General features: G+C 40.5%; 1 protein-coding gene across 1 annotated transcript; it reads left to right on the forward strand.

Annotated features, from left to right (window-relative positions):
- Nucleotides 1-15,039: 15,039 nt before the first annotated feature.
- LOC105834777 lies at nucleotides 15,040-17,581 on the forward strand. Its single transcript, XM_036285815.1, has 3 exons — nucleotides 15,040-15,179; nucleotides 16,585-17,232; nucleotides 17,290-17,581. Exons 1-3 carry the CDS (start codon nucleotides 15,040-15,042, stop codon nucleotides 17,579-17,581), a joined length of 1,080 nt encoding a protein of 359 aa, XP_036141708.1.
- The last annotated feature ends 750 nt before the right edge of the window (nucleotides 17,582-18,331 follow it).

The following is an 18,331-nucleotide window of genomic DNA, read 5'->3' on the forward strand; positions in this document are numbered from 1 at the left end:
AAGCGGCGTGATAACGCTGACGAGCGATATAAACGCGAGACAAGCGGATATAATAAATCTCGATATCGTGGAATACTACGATAAAAATAATTTCGAACAAGCGATAACGGCCGACAAAGGTTACGTGTTTCGAAGAGGCAGGCGAAGCCAAACACGCAACGGAAACGTAAATTATACGCTCGAGCAGGGTTACTACACCCCATGCTCAAAATACCGTGCGACTACAACGATCTATGGATAACAACCGAAAAAGCGAAAGCGAGCGAAGGTTACGAGACGCGCGATAGTAAAGTTGGATAATTTGTTAAAGAGATTAGAAGCCGCAACGCGTGACAAAACTGCGACAGAAAAACGGAAACGCGAAGATAAAAAATTAACGCAAGCGAACCTAGCGATCGACGATAGCGTTATATCCCAAGCGATCGAATCGTGCAAACGGCACGCAAGCGACCCCAACGCACCTACGTGGTATCAGTTGATCGAGCGAGTGCATCATAAAGACCAGACGACCAAGCGACAAGGACCAGATTTCCATGGAGAACGCGCGGATCGCAACGCCCGACTCAAGTCGTCGCCAAACCAGAAAAAAGCGCACCAAAAACAAACTCAGCGGAAACTACCGTGCTGAGAGACGATATATATCCCGATAATCAACAGCAAGATCCTCTATGTTGGGATATATCACCGATCATCGTGAACGAAAACGGAAGAATTAAAGAAAGCGACGAGCCAGAAAAAAAGAAATTGATATACTCGATTCCAACGACGAAGCAACCGCGAGATCAACCGAAGCGCCAGCTGAAATATCGAAAGCAGAGGCGAACGGCGAGAATTTACGGCAAGCGCGCAAAAGAAAGCAAACAAGCGATAAAGTCCGGAAGCAAAGCAAAAAATCTACCGCCAAAAATACCGGCAGAACGACCAGCACGAGAAATGGCGAGTATCGCGACAGTAGTACCGACGGAGGCGACAGTGGCGCGAACCACCAGCGCGACCGCGAAGCCAAGCCAGTCGCGTGTAGAACAGCGAGCGGAGAGGACGTGCGAACCAGTACGCTGAGAAATCGCGATAGTGAAAAAGGCGCGAGGAAAAGAAAGATGAACCAGCGAGAATTCGAGAAGCTGCTGGTGGAGGAAGAACGGACGAGTCAAGAATTCAGGAGATATTTGCGCAATCGGATTAACGTGACGCAGATCCAATCAAGGATCGAAACGATGCGCAGGTTTATGGATTCGAATCTAATTACAGATCCAACACTGACGAGACGATCGAGCGGACAAATAATATGAACCGCGATAATATAATCAACTGGTAGCCGAGCATAATTTAGAAACGCAAATTTTAACGCAGGTAAGATTACCGTAAAAAAACGAAACGGTGAAAGCTTAGCAAAGTTCAAAATCACAACGCACACCATGCGACATTCGACAGTGTCCGACGAGGAAGACGTAGAATTTTACGTAGTGCTGAAGTACTCAAACCGACAAATGACACTGACGCAATTTCACCCTAAAGCCGAACAATAGGAAAAAGCGCCAAATACAATGGACGCGAAGGCGCAACCACCAGTACAGACAGATCCGGCGACACCAAGTGGCAACTACGTGTCAGGATCACCTGAGCGCGAGACCGAAAGAGAAAAACGGCAAAAAGACAAAAACCAGCGACAAACGCAGAAGAAACGCGACAAGTCAACTACCGAGAAGCGAAAGAGGGACCTAACGTCATCGACAGTGAGGAGAGCGAGCCCCACCAAAAAACAAACCGGGACAAAAAACCCCTTAGACGCAAAGATCGAAAGATCGATGGGCGATCAATCAAAAAGCCCAAATCTTATGCGCGTGGTCAAGGCGGCAAATTCATAGCTAAGCCAAAGATCACGGACGTACGAGTGTTGAAACCGGCGAGCCGAGCGAGCGATACAGTAAACGCGAAAGACAAGGGCGCGGACAAATCTGGTAACGGTGACGACAGTGAAAAGGGCCAAGCGAACCTGACGCACACTGGTGGAGACAACCTTCCACAACAGCCCCAGCCAGCGACGTCAAGCGAGCCCAGACCATCTACATCCAGAGAGCCGGATTATTAAAAGAAAAAGACGACACACATGTAAATAACCGTATTTGAGACATGCATATGTATATAAACACTAAAAGTAAAAATAAGTCACACATATTAACCTTAATTCAAAATTAAAAACAAAAAAAAAATAATATATGTACATATAACAATAACATTTTTACCATAAATTTAAGATACCCAGGTAGCAAGCTCACGTCATTTTGACGTCCCAAAATGGTCATTTACTGACTATTCTTGACGTCACGAAATGACGCCTTTATGACGTTAAAGTGACGGCCGAATGTCACAAATTCCTGACGTCATGAAATTTACCGTATTTTGACGTCATGTAATGACGTGAACAATATGTTGTCAAAAAGATCTCTAAAAGATATCCTGTTTCTGAAAATGATAACATAAAGAGACTTCTAAAAGATAACATATAATGTCAGAATGTTAACCAATGCGTCGTTTTTTTAGAACAGAAAGATATCATGAAACTAATACCTAAAAGATTTCTTAAATCGGATATCTTTAAACTGCAACTAGAAATAAAAAAATAAAATAAAAATTTCATTTTTTTTTAAATTATCAACAGTACATACTAAATTTGGGACAAAATTTTTATTAATTAAATAAATTTAAATTATATTATTTTATTTTATTCTTACTTGCCGCTGGTAGGTTTCAAACCCGGGACCTTAGGATTACGAACCTTGTACTCTATCTACTACGCCAGTTTGAATCATCGATATAGGTATTTCCCAAAGAACACATTATAGTCAAAATGACATCACATTGATGTCATAATTACGTCACGACAGAAAAAGTCAAAATAATGATTTTTGGTAACAAAATTTGACGGTTTATTGACGTTAAAAAAATGTCATGCTAGTAATATATTTAGTTTTATAGTAATGTGTAAGGTTTTTCTTTGCTATAGTTAAAAAATTTTTTGAAATACAGTTATAGAGTAAAAACATATGTGAAACAAATTTATTAAAATTTTTATATCTTATAATTATAATAGATATAATTGAACAAACAATATATACAATATATAGTACTAATATATATATATACAGGGTGTCCCTAAGCACCCACGCCAATGCTTGTAAAGAGGTAGAAGGGATCGAGACAAACATAAATACCCAATATTGTTTGGGTTTGGTTTACCAATAATCGAGATATAAAATTTTTTAATTGTGCGCATGAGAGCGCGCGGAAGGAAGAGCTCGAGCCGCTCGAGCCGTAGCACGGCCCACTGTCTCGAGTATTGTCGCCGGCGGCCGGGGGGAAGAGGGAGAGTCGCGCCGCTCTGTGCTTCGCTGCTCCCACGTCCCACCGCACCGCGTCTAGACTCGCATCAATGGCCGCTCTCGCGTCCCACCGCACCGCGCCAAGACTCGCGTCGTTACACACATTCATGACAAATGACATAATTATGAATATAGTAAATTAATTAAAATTTTTGGTACATTCACGATAGATTCTTTCTTTTTCTTAAATATCTTATTTACAGTATCATACAATTCTAACTTTGTTTCTTATCGAATTGTATCGTACTGTTAAATCTTTGATAACGAAAACATTGATAAAAAATTATCCTAAAATTCACGATTGATTCTCAAATTGAGTTTTTTTATACGTGTATTATAATATTTGCCACATCGAGTTCTCTCATCGTTATCTTTTTCTCTTACACGATGTCTTCATAGATATTTTTTTATACTGCAACAATGAAACATACTTAACTAACAGGAAATGAGAGAACGATAGAAAATGATATCATTTCTTGAAATTTTTTCTTTTTGATTCAGAGAAATGATGGATTGTGAAATATAAAACGATTAGATTCTCGTGTTTTTTTTTTTAAATAAATCACTGAAAATCTATCGTAATTAGTAAGTATTTCGGGAGATAGGAGTACGGAGCATTTTAGGAAGAACGCTCAGAGGTAGCTAGAGCGATGAGAGAAGCCTCTGCGCGACAGGATGAGCGCTATCTCTAGATACTCGACGCGTCGCATGCTCGAGCGCGCTGCGTCTCGCTCTCTTGTATTCTCTCTCGTCGCTAGATCTCTCTCTCTATCCTCAGTCTCTATGCTCTCTCTCTCTCTCTCTCTCCTTCTCTCTCTCTCTCTCCTCTATCTCTCTCGTCTCGCTCTCTCTCTTCTCTCTCTCACTCACTCTCTTCCTCTCAAGTACTCATAAATACAATAAATATTATCACTTTTAACAACATCTTCACATTGTACTATCTACTTATATTTTGTGTAATTTAAATAAAAATTTTTATTAAACACGTTCGAAAAAAAAATTAGCGAAAATTATCACTAGAACTGCGATAAATAATCAGCGCGATATTTTCTCTCTGAGTTTGTATCGCGTTTAATATTAAAAGTGTTAAAGAAAAGTAATCTCGTTAAAAAAAAATTTTATGACACATAATGAAACTCGAATAGTATTGATTGGAACTGTTGTTAGAAATGCTGTTTATTGTAAAAAATAAACAAAGATAAAAAGATGTATGTCGCGAATTTAGCAGAATATCTTTCTCTCTAAAGTATTTACAGAAACACAATAAACAGCATTTCTAACAACAGTTCCAATCAACACTCAGAGAGAAAATATCGCGCTGATTATTTATCGCAGTTCTAGTGATAATTTTCGCTAATTTTTTTCTTCGAGCGTGTTTAATAAAAATTTTTATTTAAATTACACAAAATATAAGTAGATAGTACAATGTGAAGATGTTGTTAAAAGTGATAATATTTATTGTATTTATGAGTACTTGAGAGGGAGAGAGTGAGTGAGAGAGAGAGAGAGAGAGAGAGAGAGAGAGAGAGAGAGAGAGGTGTCGTACTAAAATGCGCGAAATACTTATCCGAAATACTTACTAATTACGATAGATTTTCAGTGATTTATTTAAAAAAAAAACACGAGAATCTAATCGTTTTATATTTCACAATCCATCATTTCTCTGAATCAAAAAGAAAAAATTTCAAGAAATGATATCATCTTCTATCGTTCTCTCATTTCCTGTTAGTTAAGTATGTTTCATTGTTGCAGTATGAAAAAATATCTATGAAGACATCGTGTAAGAGAAAAAGATAACGATGAGAGAACTCGATGTGGCAAATATTATAATACACGTATAAAAAAACTCAATTTGAGAATCAATCGTGAATTTTAGGATAATTTTTTATCAATGTTTTCGTTATCAAAGATTTAACAGTACGATACAATTCGATAAGAAACAAAGTTAGAATTGTATGATACTGTAAATAAGATATTTAAGAAAAAGAAAGAATCTATCGTGAATGTACCAAAAATTTTAATTAATTTACTATATTCATAATTATGTCATTTGTCATGAATGTGTGTAACGACGCGAGTCTTGGCGCGGTGCGGTGGGACGCGAGAGCGGCCATTGATGCGAGTTTAGACGCGGTGCGGTGGGGCGTGGGAGCAGCGAAGCACAGAGCGGCGCGACTCTCCCTCTTCCCCCCGGCCGCCGGCGACAATACTCGAGACAGTGGGCCGTGCTACGGCTCGAGCGGCTCAAGCTCTTCCTTCCGCGCGCTCTCATTCGCACAATTAAAAAAATTTATATCTCGATTATTGGTAAACCAAACCCAAACAATATTGGGTATTTATGTTTGTCTCGATCCCTTCTACCTCTTTACAAGCATTGGCGTGGGTGCTTAGGGACACCCTGTATATATTAGTATACAGGGTGTTTGGTAAAGATTTATGCAATTTTTATAAGCAGGTAGAGCGCATTAAGCTGAACATAAAATCCTCATCGTTTTTCCATTTTCACAATAGTTAATGAGTTATAGACTTGTAAAATTTTCTGTATTAGCCCGGCCTACCGGCAAATGCAAGCTCGCCGAGCGCCCGACCGCGGCGGCCGCCCCTCCCTAGCGCTTGAACCTTGAGATTGCTAGGCGCGCGGGGGGAGTTGTTACAACAAGCGGCAATGGCTACACACAATGTATACGTGTACATACATATGTACAAAAAAATATCAGTTCTAATGCTTAAAGAAGCAATTACTAAATTTATTTTTTTTTAATAAATAATGATTATTTTTAATAAAAAATTTTTTTTGGTAATAGTCTTAAATGTCGTAAACTGTCATAAATTTTAAAAAAAGCTATTATCATGTGCTCAAAAACAAATTTATCCTTCTTTAAACAACATTAGAAAATTTTATCGATTAAAATGGAAATAACAACCAAATAAAATGTTTGTTTCAACTTTATATTCTTAATAAAAATTAAATAACGAGGATATTTATATTTTTAATAAAATTAATCCTTGTGATAGACTTATAATACACGGAAAAAACTTTATGGTAAAAATTACTCTGGTAAGTAATAAACGCGTGACAAAGAGAAATTATGAAAATTTTTATTACGTTTTTCATCAAATTACGATAATATTTACATTACTTATATGATATAATTCTCTGAAATTTCTTCTTACAGTTCGTGGTTACTATCATAAATAATAAATCATACATAATTTTATTCTAAAATTTTCTCCGTGTAGATTTACGAATATATGAATTTATTAAATGTTTGAAAACTTATAAACAATATTTATTTAATTCAAGAAAATTTAGTATGTAATGTGTGTGTATTTGGTGTGTGTGTGTGTGTGTGTGTGTGTGTGTGTGTGTGTGTGTGTGTGTGTGTGTGTGTGTGTGTGTGTGTGTGTGTGTGTGTGTGTGTGTGTGTGGTGTATGTACGTACATACGCGAGAAAAGAATAATCACTTTGTGACAGGAAAATGAATAATCATTCCTTAGTTCGCGATTTTATATCACTATTATTATTCATGCTGATTACTATACAATACACGCACACGTAGAAAAATATGATTCTAGTTTTAAAAAAATCAATTATTCATTTTTAATTTTATTCTTTTTTAATAATTATCTTATTTTTAATGGTTGAAAAGAATATTCTATTGATAATAAGCACCTCACTTTACACAAAACAAATAATGTTTAACATTTTCGTGTATGTATCACACACACACACACACACACACACATATTACATACTAAAATTTTCTTGAATTAAATAAATATTGTTTATAAGTTTTCAAACATTTAATAAATTCATATATTTGTAAATCTACACTTAGAAAATTTTATAGTAAAATTATGTATGATTTATTATTTATGATAGTAACCACGAACTGTAAGAAGAAATTTCAGAGAATTATATCATATAAGTAGTGTAAATATTATCGCAATTTGATGAAGAACATAATAAAAATTTTCATAATTCCTCCTTAGCACGCGTTTACTACTTCCCATAGTAATTTTGACCACAAAGTTTATTCCGTGTATTATAAGTTTATCACAAAGATTAATTTTATTAAAAATATAAATATCCTCGTTATTTAATTTTTAATTAAGAATATAAAGTTGTAACAAACATTTTATTTGATTGTTATTTCCATTTTAATCTATAAAATTTTCTAATGTTGTTTAAAGAAGGATAAATTTGTTTTTGAGCACATGATAATAGCTTCTTTTAAAATTTATGACAGTTTACGACATTTAAGACTATCACCAAAAAAAATTTTTTATTAAAAATAATCATTATTTATTAAAAAAAATAAATTTAGTAATTGCTTCTTTAAGCATTAGAACTGATATTTTTTTGTACACATGTATGTACACGTACACATTGTGCGTAGCCATTGCCGCTTGTGTAACAACTCCCCCCGCGCGCCTAGCAATCTCAAGGTTCAAGCGCTAGGGAGGGGCGGCCGCCGCGGTCGGGCGCTCGGCGTGCTTGCATTTGCCGGTAGGCCGGGCTAATACAGAAAATTTTACAAGTCTATAACTCGTTAACTATTGCGAAAATGGAAAAACGATGAGGATTTTATGTTCAGCTTAATGCGCTTTACTTACTTATAAAAATTGCATAAATCTTTACCAAACACCCTGTATACAGGGTGTCCCAACGCATGTGGACCACCACTCGTAAAAAGGTAGAAGGGATCGAGATGAACATACAGGTCCAATATTTTCTTGGGTTAGGTCTACAAATAATCGAGATATCAATTTTTTTAATTGTGCGAATGAGAGCGCACCGCGGCGCGCCGTAAGAAGAGCCGAGCCGCTCGAGCCGTAGCGCGGCCCACTGTGTGAAGCATTGGCTGCCGGCGGCGGGGAGAAAGAGGAGAAGCGGCGCCGCTGCCTGTGCTTCGCATGGGTGACCTCTTTTTGGACACGTAACGATTGGACACCGCTCGATTGGACACGCACGATTGGACACGGCTCGATTGGACACCGCACGATTGGACACCACACGATTGGACACCGCACAATTGGACACCGCACGATTGGACACCGCATTATTGGACACCGCACGATTGGACACCGCATTATTGGACACCGCATTATTGGACACCGCACGATTGGACACCGCACGATTGGACACCGCATTATTGGACACCGCAGTCTTCTAGTGAATAACATTTATATATCATATGACAGATTATCTAAGCTTAGAAATATCTGGCAGAAAAAAGCTTCGATTTGCCAGAAAAAAAATTGAATTTTAAATATCTATATACGTATTTTTAGGAGCATCTCGTTTTGCGTGGAAAGTTTCAAACCTATGTGGTGCAGAAAATGCTCGCACGCACACACACACACACACACACACGGGGGGGTGCAAGGGGGGCCTTCGGCCCCCCCTCCCGCACCCACCCCGTCCAAGTCGCTAACCCATGCAAACTGTATTAGAAATCTGCATACACACACGTAAATGTGTGTGTGTGTCCAATTGTACGGTGTCCAATAATGCGGTGTCCAATAATGCGGTGTCCAATAATGCGGTGTCCAATAATGCGGTGTCCAATAATGCGGTGTCCAATCGTGCGGTGTCCAATAATGCGGTGTCCAATAATGCGGTGTCCAATCGTGCGGTGTCCAATCGTGCAGTGTCCAATAATGCGGTGTCCAATCGTGCGGTGTCCAATAATGCGGTGTCCAATCGTGCGGTGTCCAATCGTGCGTGTCCAATCGTGCGTGTCCAATCGAGCGGTGTCCAATCGTTACGTGTCCAAACGGGATACTCCCTATTCAAAGCCCCTCCGTCTATGATGGAGTTTTTGCAAACAAAGGGAGATAAGTTACCTGTCCCCACCAGTATCTACAGTCCTAGAACTTTTATCTACTATCTTAAGCGAGGTTGGCTCCTATTCCACATTAAATACGTACCGGTCGGCAATCTCTCTTCTCTCTTTCGACGAGGTTGGGTCTCACTCTCTAGTGAAAAGATTTTTTAGAGGAGTTGCGGCTCTGAAGCCTCAACGTCCAAAATATGATTTTATCTGAGATACAACCTCAGTGCTCGCGCGTTTAGCCTCTCAATATCTTCACGAGCAGCTCTCTCTCTCAAGTCCGTCTCACATAAACTAGTCACTCTTTTAGCGCTAACAACTGCTCAGAGGATGCAAACACTAGCGGCCATTCAACTTTCAAACATTATTATTGCGGACTTTCTAATTATTAAGATTCCGGCTAGACTTAAGACTTCAGGCATCGGGAAGCCCCAGCCTCTGCTCTCATTCAAGCCTTTCTCGGAGAAACCAGAGCTCTGCGTCTATTCCCTGACTAAACATTACTTAGAAATTACTAAGGATTTTCGTCAAAAAGATTGTGACACGTTTTTTATTTCCTTACGTTTTCCGCACAAACCTGTATCCGCCCAAACATTGGGCCGATGGGTCAAGGCAGAACTGAGTTCTGCAGGAATTGACATCTCGGTGTATTCGGCCCATTCCACACGCCACGCATCCACTTCGCTCGCTGCGAATAAGGGACTAAATGTCGACGAGATTCGTTGTACCGCGGGCTGGAGCAGATCATCCGAGGTTTTCGCCCGTTTTTACCAAAGACCGATCATTGAGAGCACTTCTTTTCAATCGGTGATCTTGAGCTCTTATTAATGGAGCGGATTAAGCGTATTACTTGGTTCGCCTTAGTTGAGTGGCAGTGTTTGTGTTTCCTTGAGCGCGTATACACATATGTATATATAGATGTAATTGTATACAGGTACACTAATAGACATGATCATGAAGCCTCATATACATGTCCATTATTTCACCCTTCACAAATCTGTGCTTTAAAAATCTACACTGATATCCCCATCCGGACGAGAAGTGCATAATTGATAGGTTGAACGAACTTACCACCTCTGTGAAGTTAGCCATCCAATTTCGGCTTTATTAATTTTCACTAATTGGTATCGTTTGGTGGTTAGCCGTTCTCCTGTAATATCAAAAATAAAATTTGGGTGTGAAGTTAGCCCGACATTGTTTATTTTTGCACCAATTTTAATTTCAAGTAGCTCATTCGATTCGGAATTGTTTGGTGGTCACGAATATGCTAATGAAAACGTTTGGTGGTCAACCGTTTTCGTAGAAATTAGAAAAAACCGTTTTTGAGTATCACTGGTTTTGGTATCACTGGATATTCCCCAGATAAATATTATTTATCATACAAATTCACTTTCAAAGGCGTCAACAGATGTAAAATCGTTTGGTGGTCACGAATAAACTAATGAAAACGTTTGGTGGTCAACCGTTTTCGTAGAAATTAAAAAAAACCGTTTTTGAGTGGCATTGTTGCAAAATTCCACAAACGAATATTATTTTTCATACAATTTCACTTTCAAAGGAGTTATTGGATGTAAAATTGTTTGGTGGACACAAATAAACTAATGAAATCGTTTGATGGTCATCCGTTTTCCTAAAAATTCGAAAAAACCGTTTACGACTGGCATCATTGTAAACTCATTAGACAAATATTATTTTTCGTACAAATTTATTTTCAAAGGCATTATTGGATGTAAAATTGTTTGGTGGTCACGAATATATTAATGAAAACGTTTGGTGGTCAATTGTTTTCTTTAATTGCAGAAAAAATGCTGCCGAATGGCCTTGCTGTAAAACTCCCTAGAACCATTTTAATTTTTCAAGCAAATTTCGCAAAGAATTATTCAATGCGTAATCATTTGGTGGTCGCTAATTTTGTAATTAAAACGTTTGGTGGTTAATGTCGTTGTGAAAAAAAGGTAAATGACGACGTGCACGCGTTTCATGCGGATAGGTCATTACACGACATCGCGGAATTAGCGGAAAAAATTTCATTTTTTTACCAATTTCACTTTGCGAGAGATCATTCAACACGTAATCGTTTGGTGGTCGCAAATTTCATAATTAAAACGTTTGGTGGTTCGTCTCATCGTCAAAAAAGCTAAATGATTGCGTGGGACTTTTTATTAGGATTAGGTCATGTCACACTTTAGAATTTGCTAAACAAATTTTGTTTTTCTCTACCAATTTGACTTTGCAACGGGTCATTCGATGCGTAAACGTTTGGTGATCGCGAATATCATAACGAAAACGTTTGGTGGTCATCCGTATTTGTAAAAATTCGATAAAACCATTTTCGATTGGCATCATTGTAAACTCACTAAAAAAATATTATTTTTCATACAAATTTACTTTCAAAGGCATTATTGGATGTAAAATCGTTTAGTGGTTACGAATATATTAATTAAAACGTTTGGTAGTCAACCGTCTTCTTTAATATTACAGAAAAAATGCTTCCGAATGGCCTTGCGGTAAAACTCCCTAGAACCATTTTAATTTTTCAAGCAAATTTACTTCGCAAAGGATTATTCGATGCATAATTGTTTGGTGGTCGCGAATTTTATAATTAAAACATTTGGTGGTTAACCGTTTCGTTAAAAAATAAACAAAACCCGTATGCGTTCTGTAGGTGTAAATGGGTGCTCAGATTGGTCGTTTGTTGGACTCGTGTTAGCCCGGATCTATAATAGTGTAGTAAGTCTTAATTGCCATAAGGAAAATTTGCAACCACCAAACGATTACGCTTCGAATAATCCTTTGCGAAGTAAATTTGCTTGAAAAATTAAATGGTTCTAGGGAGTTTTACAGTAAGGCCATTCAGAAGCATTTTTTCTGTAATATTAAAGAAAACGGTTGACCACGTTTTTTGATTAATATATTCATGATCAACAAACGATTTTACATCCAATAATGCCTTTGAAAGTAAATTTGTATGAAAAATAATATTTGTCTAGTGAATTTACAATAATGCCAATTGAAAACGGTTTTTTCGAATTTTTACGAAAACGGATGACCACCAAACGTTTTCATTAGTTTATTCGTAACCACTAAACGATTTTACATCCAATAACGCCTTTGAAAGTAAAATTGTATGAAAAATAATATTCGTTTGTGGAATTTTGCAATAATGCCACTCAAAAACGGTTTTTTCTAATTTCTATGAAAACGGTTGACCACCAAACGTTTTCATTAGTTTATTCATGACCACTAAACGATTTTACATCTGTTGACGCCTTTGAAAGTGAATTTGTATGATAAATAATATGTATCTTGAGAATTTCCAGTGATACCAAAACCAGTGATACTCAAAAACGTTTTTTTCTAATTTCTACAAAAACGGTTGACCACCAAACGTTTTCATTAGCATATTCATGTCCACCAAACGATTCCGAATCGAATGAGCTACTTGAAATTAAAATTGGTGCAAAAATAAACAATGTCGGGCTAACTTCACACCCAAATTTTATTTTTGATATTACAGGAGAACGGCTAACCACCAAACGATGAGACTGGACTACCAAAGACCACCAAACGACCACCAAAAGATACCAATTGGTGAAAATTGATAAAGCTGAAGTTGGCTGGCTAACTTCACAGAGGTGAACTTACCTGAGTGAAGTTCAACCTTAATTATGCTATCTCGTCCAGATGGATAAATCCATCCCTCCCGTTCCCTTTGGGACAAATTTGTGTTTTTAAAGAATGATGATACAGGGATGCGCAGGCGCGGCGGGGAGACGCGCCGCACAATATCGGCAGGACACCAAAAGATTTATGCTTCAAAATTACCTGTTGTGGGTAACGCAAGGAATGCGACTACACTGATATCCATCCGGACGAGATAGCATAATTAAGATCGAACTTTACTCAGGTAAGTTCGTTCAACCTATCAATTTTCTGTTGATCTATTATACTCGAAGTCCAGAGTCGGGCCTCTTAAAACTATTTCCATTCCTCGTCTCGAGCTCTGCTCAGCAGTTTTGTTGGCAAGATTGTGGAGTAAGGTGTGTTCCATCCTCGAGACAAAAATCGCTAAAGTTTGTTTGTGGTCAAATTCCACGATTACGTTGCGGTGGATCGCCTCATGCTCGAGAAAATGGTCGATGTTCGTCGTAAATCGCATCGGCGAAATACAGCGGCTGACTTCAGTTTCGGATTGGCGGCACGTTTCCTCATCCAAAAATCCCGCCGATTTGCTATCTCGGGAAGACGACCCGCTAGGTATTGCGACGTTGCTTTCCCCCGGGAACGCCAGGTCCAAGGGGGCTACGCCCAATTAAACGTACGAGAACGGTATTTTTACTAATGCTCGAGAATGCTTTCGAAGCGATAACGGTAACTTGCATACGGTATCCCCCAAATATCGGGCGAGATTGCTCTCGACACGATAGCGGTAACTTGCAAGAGCGGTATCTTCCCAATACTCTAAATTTTTGGGCGCCAGGCGCGACTTCTCGCGCCACACAATAATCAACGAGAATGCGGTAACCAACTAGAAAGCGTTACAAGTGCCGGTAGCTTTTTTAGGGAGCGTCCCAGATGCGCACAGTAATAAACGGACACCGCAGGCTGAGTGAAACGAACACAGTAACAAACGGACACAGACCAAACGGACACAGTAATAAACGGACACAGTAACAAACGAACACAGTAACAAACGGACACAGACCAAATGCGCACAGAGTGAAACGGACACAGTAACAAACGGACACAGACCAAATGCGCACAGAGCGAAACGGACACAGTGCGAAATGGACACAGACTAAATGCGCACGGACCAAATGCACACGGACCAAATGCGCACACTGCACATGCGCACACTGCACGCGCGCCCGGACCAAATGCAATCCATGTACATTGCAAGCAGAGTAAAGTCCACATAGGTTAGCGACTTGGACGGGGTGGGTGCGGGAGGGGGGCCGAAGGCCCCCCTTGCACCCCCCCCCGTGTGTGTGTGTGTGTGTGTGTGTGTGCATGCAAAGCATTCACTGCATCACATGGGTTTGCGACTTTCCGTGTATGCATTTGGTCTGTGCGCATGTGCAGTGTGCGCATTTGGTCTGTGTCCGTTTCGCACTGTGTCCGTTTCGCTCTGTGCGCATTTGGTCTGTGTCCGTTTGTTACTGTGTCCGTTTTGCACTGTGTCCGTTTGTTACTGTGTCCGTTTCGCACTGTGTCCGTTTGGTCTGTGTCCGTTTGTTACTGTGTCCGTTTCACTCAGCTTGCTGTGTCCGTTTATTACTGTGCGCATCTGGGACTCACCCCTTTTTTACTCCAGACGGTAGAGTGGCGTGGTTCTTATTGAGACTAAAAGTGTGGAGATGTCGGATCGAGGCAGGTCGTATAAAGACTCGGTACTCAAATTGTTAAACAATTAAATAGTATATTGTATTTCTGTAATAGTGAAAACGGTAACAATGCCACAATGAGCTTACTCGAAGCGTCTGCATACAATTAATTCACGGATATACTTTGGTAGAGACAGAAACGAATTATAGACACAAAAATGCGAAAACTACAGAATTGATAATATGAGGCGGGAGGCCGACGAGGCTCTCCGCTCGAACAGAGACAAAATTTATTAATCGCGGAAACAATTCGCAGTAACAATGATTCTAATCTATCTATGACTGTCGGCTCCGGCGCAGTCCGAGAGGGACGCACTCGCGTTATCAAATATTCGAGGCTGGTCGGTCCGGGCCCTCGTGCGGCCACAAAACTCTACTCTTTACTTCGAGTTACTTTACACAACAATAGCACTAACGGTATCAGATTCGGATGACCGATGTCACCAGTGGAAACGGTATCCGGTCCCGCACGAGGGTTGACCGCCTTTTCCGAACCTTACGTATTGATGGCTGCCGAGTGGTGGCCTTACAAAGTGAACGGTGTCCCGGTCTTCGAAGTCCTTAGCGGTAACTGTCGGTATCCTGGGGCTCGTCCTAGCCACAACGTATCCTGACACGGCCTGCCGAACAGTGAAGAGCCCCGGTCCCGCGCCGGCCGGCTCGAGCCGCCGCGCATGCGCGTGCTTCGATTTTCGGTCGATCCGCACGCCTCGATCTCATGCTGCGCCGCATCGCTTTTCTAATTGCCTCGTGATCCGCGCGTGACGACTTCCGCCGATGAGAGTGCTCTAGCTCTGCCATTTTCGGTTGGCCCGGCTGGCCATGCCGTGGCCGAACCGATCTGCGTGGCGGCGGTTGACAGTTTGACGGTCGCTCCCCCGGTCTGCAGTCCGGTGGCGTGCCCTCGACGTGATTCCTTCCAAAAATCTTTTATGTCGCCATGCGGTATCCTAGCTGCCACGGTTTACTTGCGGCAACGGTATCCTTGCGGCTCAGGACGGTAACAAACAGCGGGGCCTGACGCACGGCTTGGCTGAGAAACTCTTGGCGGGGCACCTCGCCTACTGTCGATTGCTCGCGATACTATTCCCCCGATGGCTGCTCCTCCTCCGTTCTCGGTACAATAAAATTAAGCCCTCACTCGGTGCCTTAGTCCTAAATACCCTAATTAATCTGACGCGGTAACACGGAAACTAGAAAAGAAAAGAAACAAAACAAAGTCGCATCTTCCTCGGCTCGGCGAGGAGGAGCCCCAAACCGACCCCCTCGGTCGGACTTACGCCCTTGTGACGAGCGCGACCGGACGCGTTACGTCACAGTATCGTGAATGGCGTGTCGTAGTGGCACGGTCTTGAATTTCTCAAAAGAAGCGAAAGCAAAAGATCATGACCTGAGAACGACGCGTTTATTTCGGAAACCAAGGTGCCTGAAATACGAAGGACGTCTGCTGTCGTTACTCATGTAATGATAACAAACCCGATCTCAGAGATTATTCACCGTTTTTCAAACTTAGATAAATTACGCCGAATCGTGGCCTATTGTCGGCGATTTATCAGGCCGCGGACTTCTCAGCGGAGAGAATCAGGGACGCAATTATTGCACGAGGAAATCTCGAGTGCGTTGCACGCACTTTGTAAAATAATGCAACAGGAGGAGTTCTCAAGGGAATTAGCTCAGTTGAAAAGAGGAGTAAAGATTGATTCCTCCAGTTCACTAATTTTATTGTCGCCTTTTTTGGACAATTGCGGTTTGTTACGGGTTGGAAGTAGGCTAAGAAACGCACAATGTTCGCGCGACGTGCGTCATCCCATCCTGTTACCGAAAAGTCATCATTTTACTCGGCTTATTGTAGAACGAGAGAACGTACATAATTTGCATGCGGGGTTGCAGGGCACCGTGTCATCGGTTAAGCAAAAATTCTGGCCACTTTCGTTGCGTTCAACGACGCAGAAAATTATTAGACAATGCATTGTTTGCTTCAGATGTAAACCAATTGCGTCGGAAGCGAGGATGGGAGATTTGCCGCCTCCTCGGGTAGTGCCGTCGCGACCATTTTTTAATTGCTGGGTTGACTACGCCGGTCCACTAACAGTGCGGGAAGGTAAACGTCGGAACGCTCGAAATACTAAGGCATACGTGTCTGTATTTGTATGCTTAGCCACTAAGGCAATTCACCTTGAGCTGGTGAGCGACTTAACGACGGAGGCCTTCTTAGCCGCCCTTAAGCGTTTTATTTCGCGACGGGGCAAACCATTAGCAATGTACTCAGATAACGGTACAAATTTTAAGGGAGCGTCACAACAGCTCACAGAGCTGCACGCGTTTTGCAATGCAAACGAGAGACGAGAGGAAATAAAACGTTTTTGTTGTGATTCCGAAATGTCGTGGCATTTTATTCCACCAGGCGCGTCGCATTTCGGTGGTCTATGGGAGGCGGCGATAAAGTCCGCGAAGCATCATCTTCATCGTATCGTAGGTAACGCGCATCTAACTTTTGAGGAATTGCAAACTGTTCTTTGTGAAATAGAGGCTATACTTAATTCACGTCCATTAACGCCGCTGAGTTCTGATCCGAATGATTTAACTTATATCACACCGGGACATTTTTTGATTGGTGACGCGTTAAACGGGTTTCCGTGCCATGATTTAACTGACGAAAATCCAAATTGACTCATACGTTGGCAAAGAGTCGAGCAGCTCCAACAACACTTTTGGAATTGGTGGAGCCGCGAATACTTAAATAATTTGCAGCAGCGGCACAAATGGAAGGAGAATAAGGGCGAGCAGCTGTCGATCGGCCGAATGGTGCTCGTGGGGCGGTCTGCAATACTACCAATGCAATGGATACTTGGCCGAGTAAGCGAGACGCATCCTGGAACCGACAGCGTCGTAAGATCGGCTACTATAATCACATCCAAGGGAAGCATCATCCGACCATTGTCCAGGCTTGCAATATTGTCGCTGGAGGAAGACAAATGAGACGCGTGATCGCGAAACGTCACAAACAAATAAAGTTTTTCAAACAGAAATTTGTAAAAAAAAAGATTTAATCAAAATTCTAACGACGACGACGCTCAAATGACTCTTAATAAATATGCGTCGTCCAATTATCTGCATTTAGTTAGCTTATTAATATTTATTCATTTATTTATTTATTAATAACTTATTTAATTTATTTGACTCTATCACTTATATTTTCATTATTTATATTGCTCTGTTTATTTATACTTTTGTACATTTCAATATTTACATCTATTTTATTATTTATGTAATGACGAAATTTTAATTATTTATTGTATCTAATTATATTAATCAAATGTTTCAAATTTGAAAGACACAGTCTGCCAAGGCGGGCGGTATTTCGTATTGCTTAAAAATAAAAATATATATATTGACGCGTTGAGTAAAGGCACACGGTTCTAACAGATGATGTACACGGACACGCCGCGTGTTTATCTCAGTTTAGTTTATAACGAACCCGACTTAACTTGAATTCAGGAGATTTTTGGAAATCCCGTCATCTCCGTTTGTACATCTAATCAGGTGCGATCCTGCTCGAAGATTCGCGCCACGGGCACTCCTATAAAAGACGTCGACTCGTTACGAACCTCCGCCCGACCTATCTTGAACTCAGATTCTAATAAAACTCAAGATAGTTGCACGATAAGACAGTTTTCATTTAATTATCTGCACCACCATCCGCGCTCGTCTTCATTATAATTGAACAAA

This window comes from Monomorium pharaonis, chromosome 4 (assembly GCF_013373865.1).
Source record: "Monomorium pharaonis isolate MP-MQ-018 chromosome 4, ASM1337386v2, whole genome shotgun sequence".
In the NCBI taxonomy this organism is placed as follows: Eukaryota; Metazoa; Arthropoda; class Insecta; order Hymenoptera; family Formicidae; genus Monomorium; species Monomorium pharaonis.

Excerpts from the sequence above, each read along its gene's own strand:
- LOC105834777 (XM_036285815.1), top strand. The coding sequence starts at position 15,040 with ATGTCACCAGTGGAAACGGTATCCGGTCCCGCACGAGGGTTGACCGCC. Across the intron at positions 15,180-16,584 it reads GTCCTTAGCGGTAACTGTCG|ATGTAAACCAATTGCGTCGG; the intron begins GTATCCTGGGGC and ends TGTTTGCTTCAG. Across the intron at positions 17,233-17,289 it reads ATTGGTGACGCGTTAAACGG|AGTCGAGCAGCTCCAACAAC; the intron begins GTTTCCGTGCCA and ends ACGTTGGCAAAG.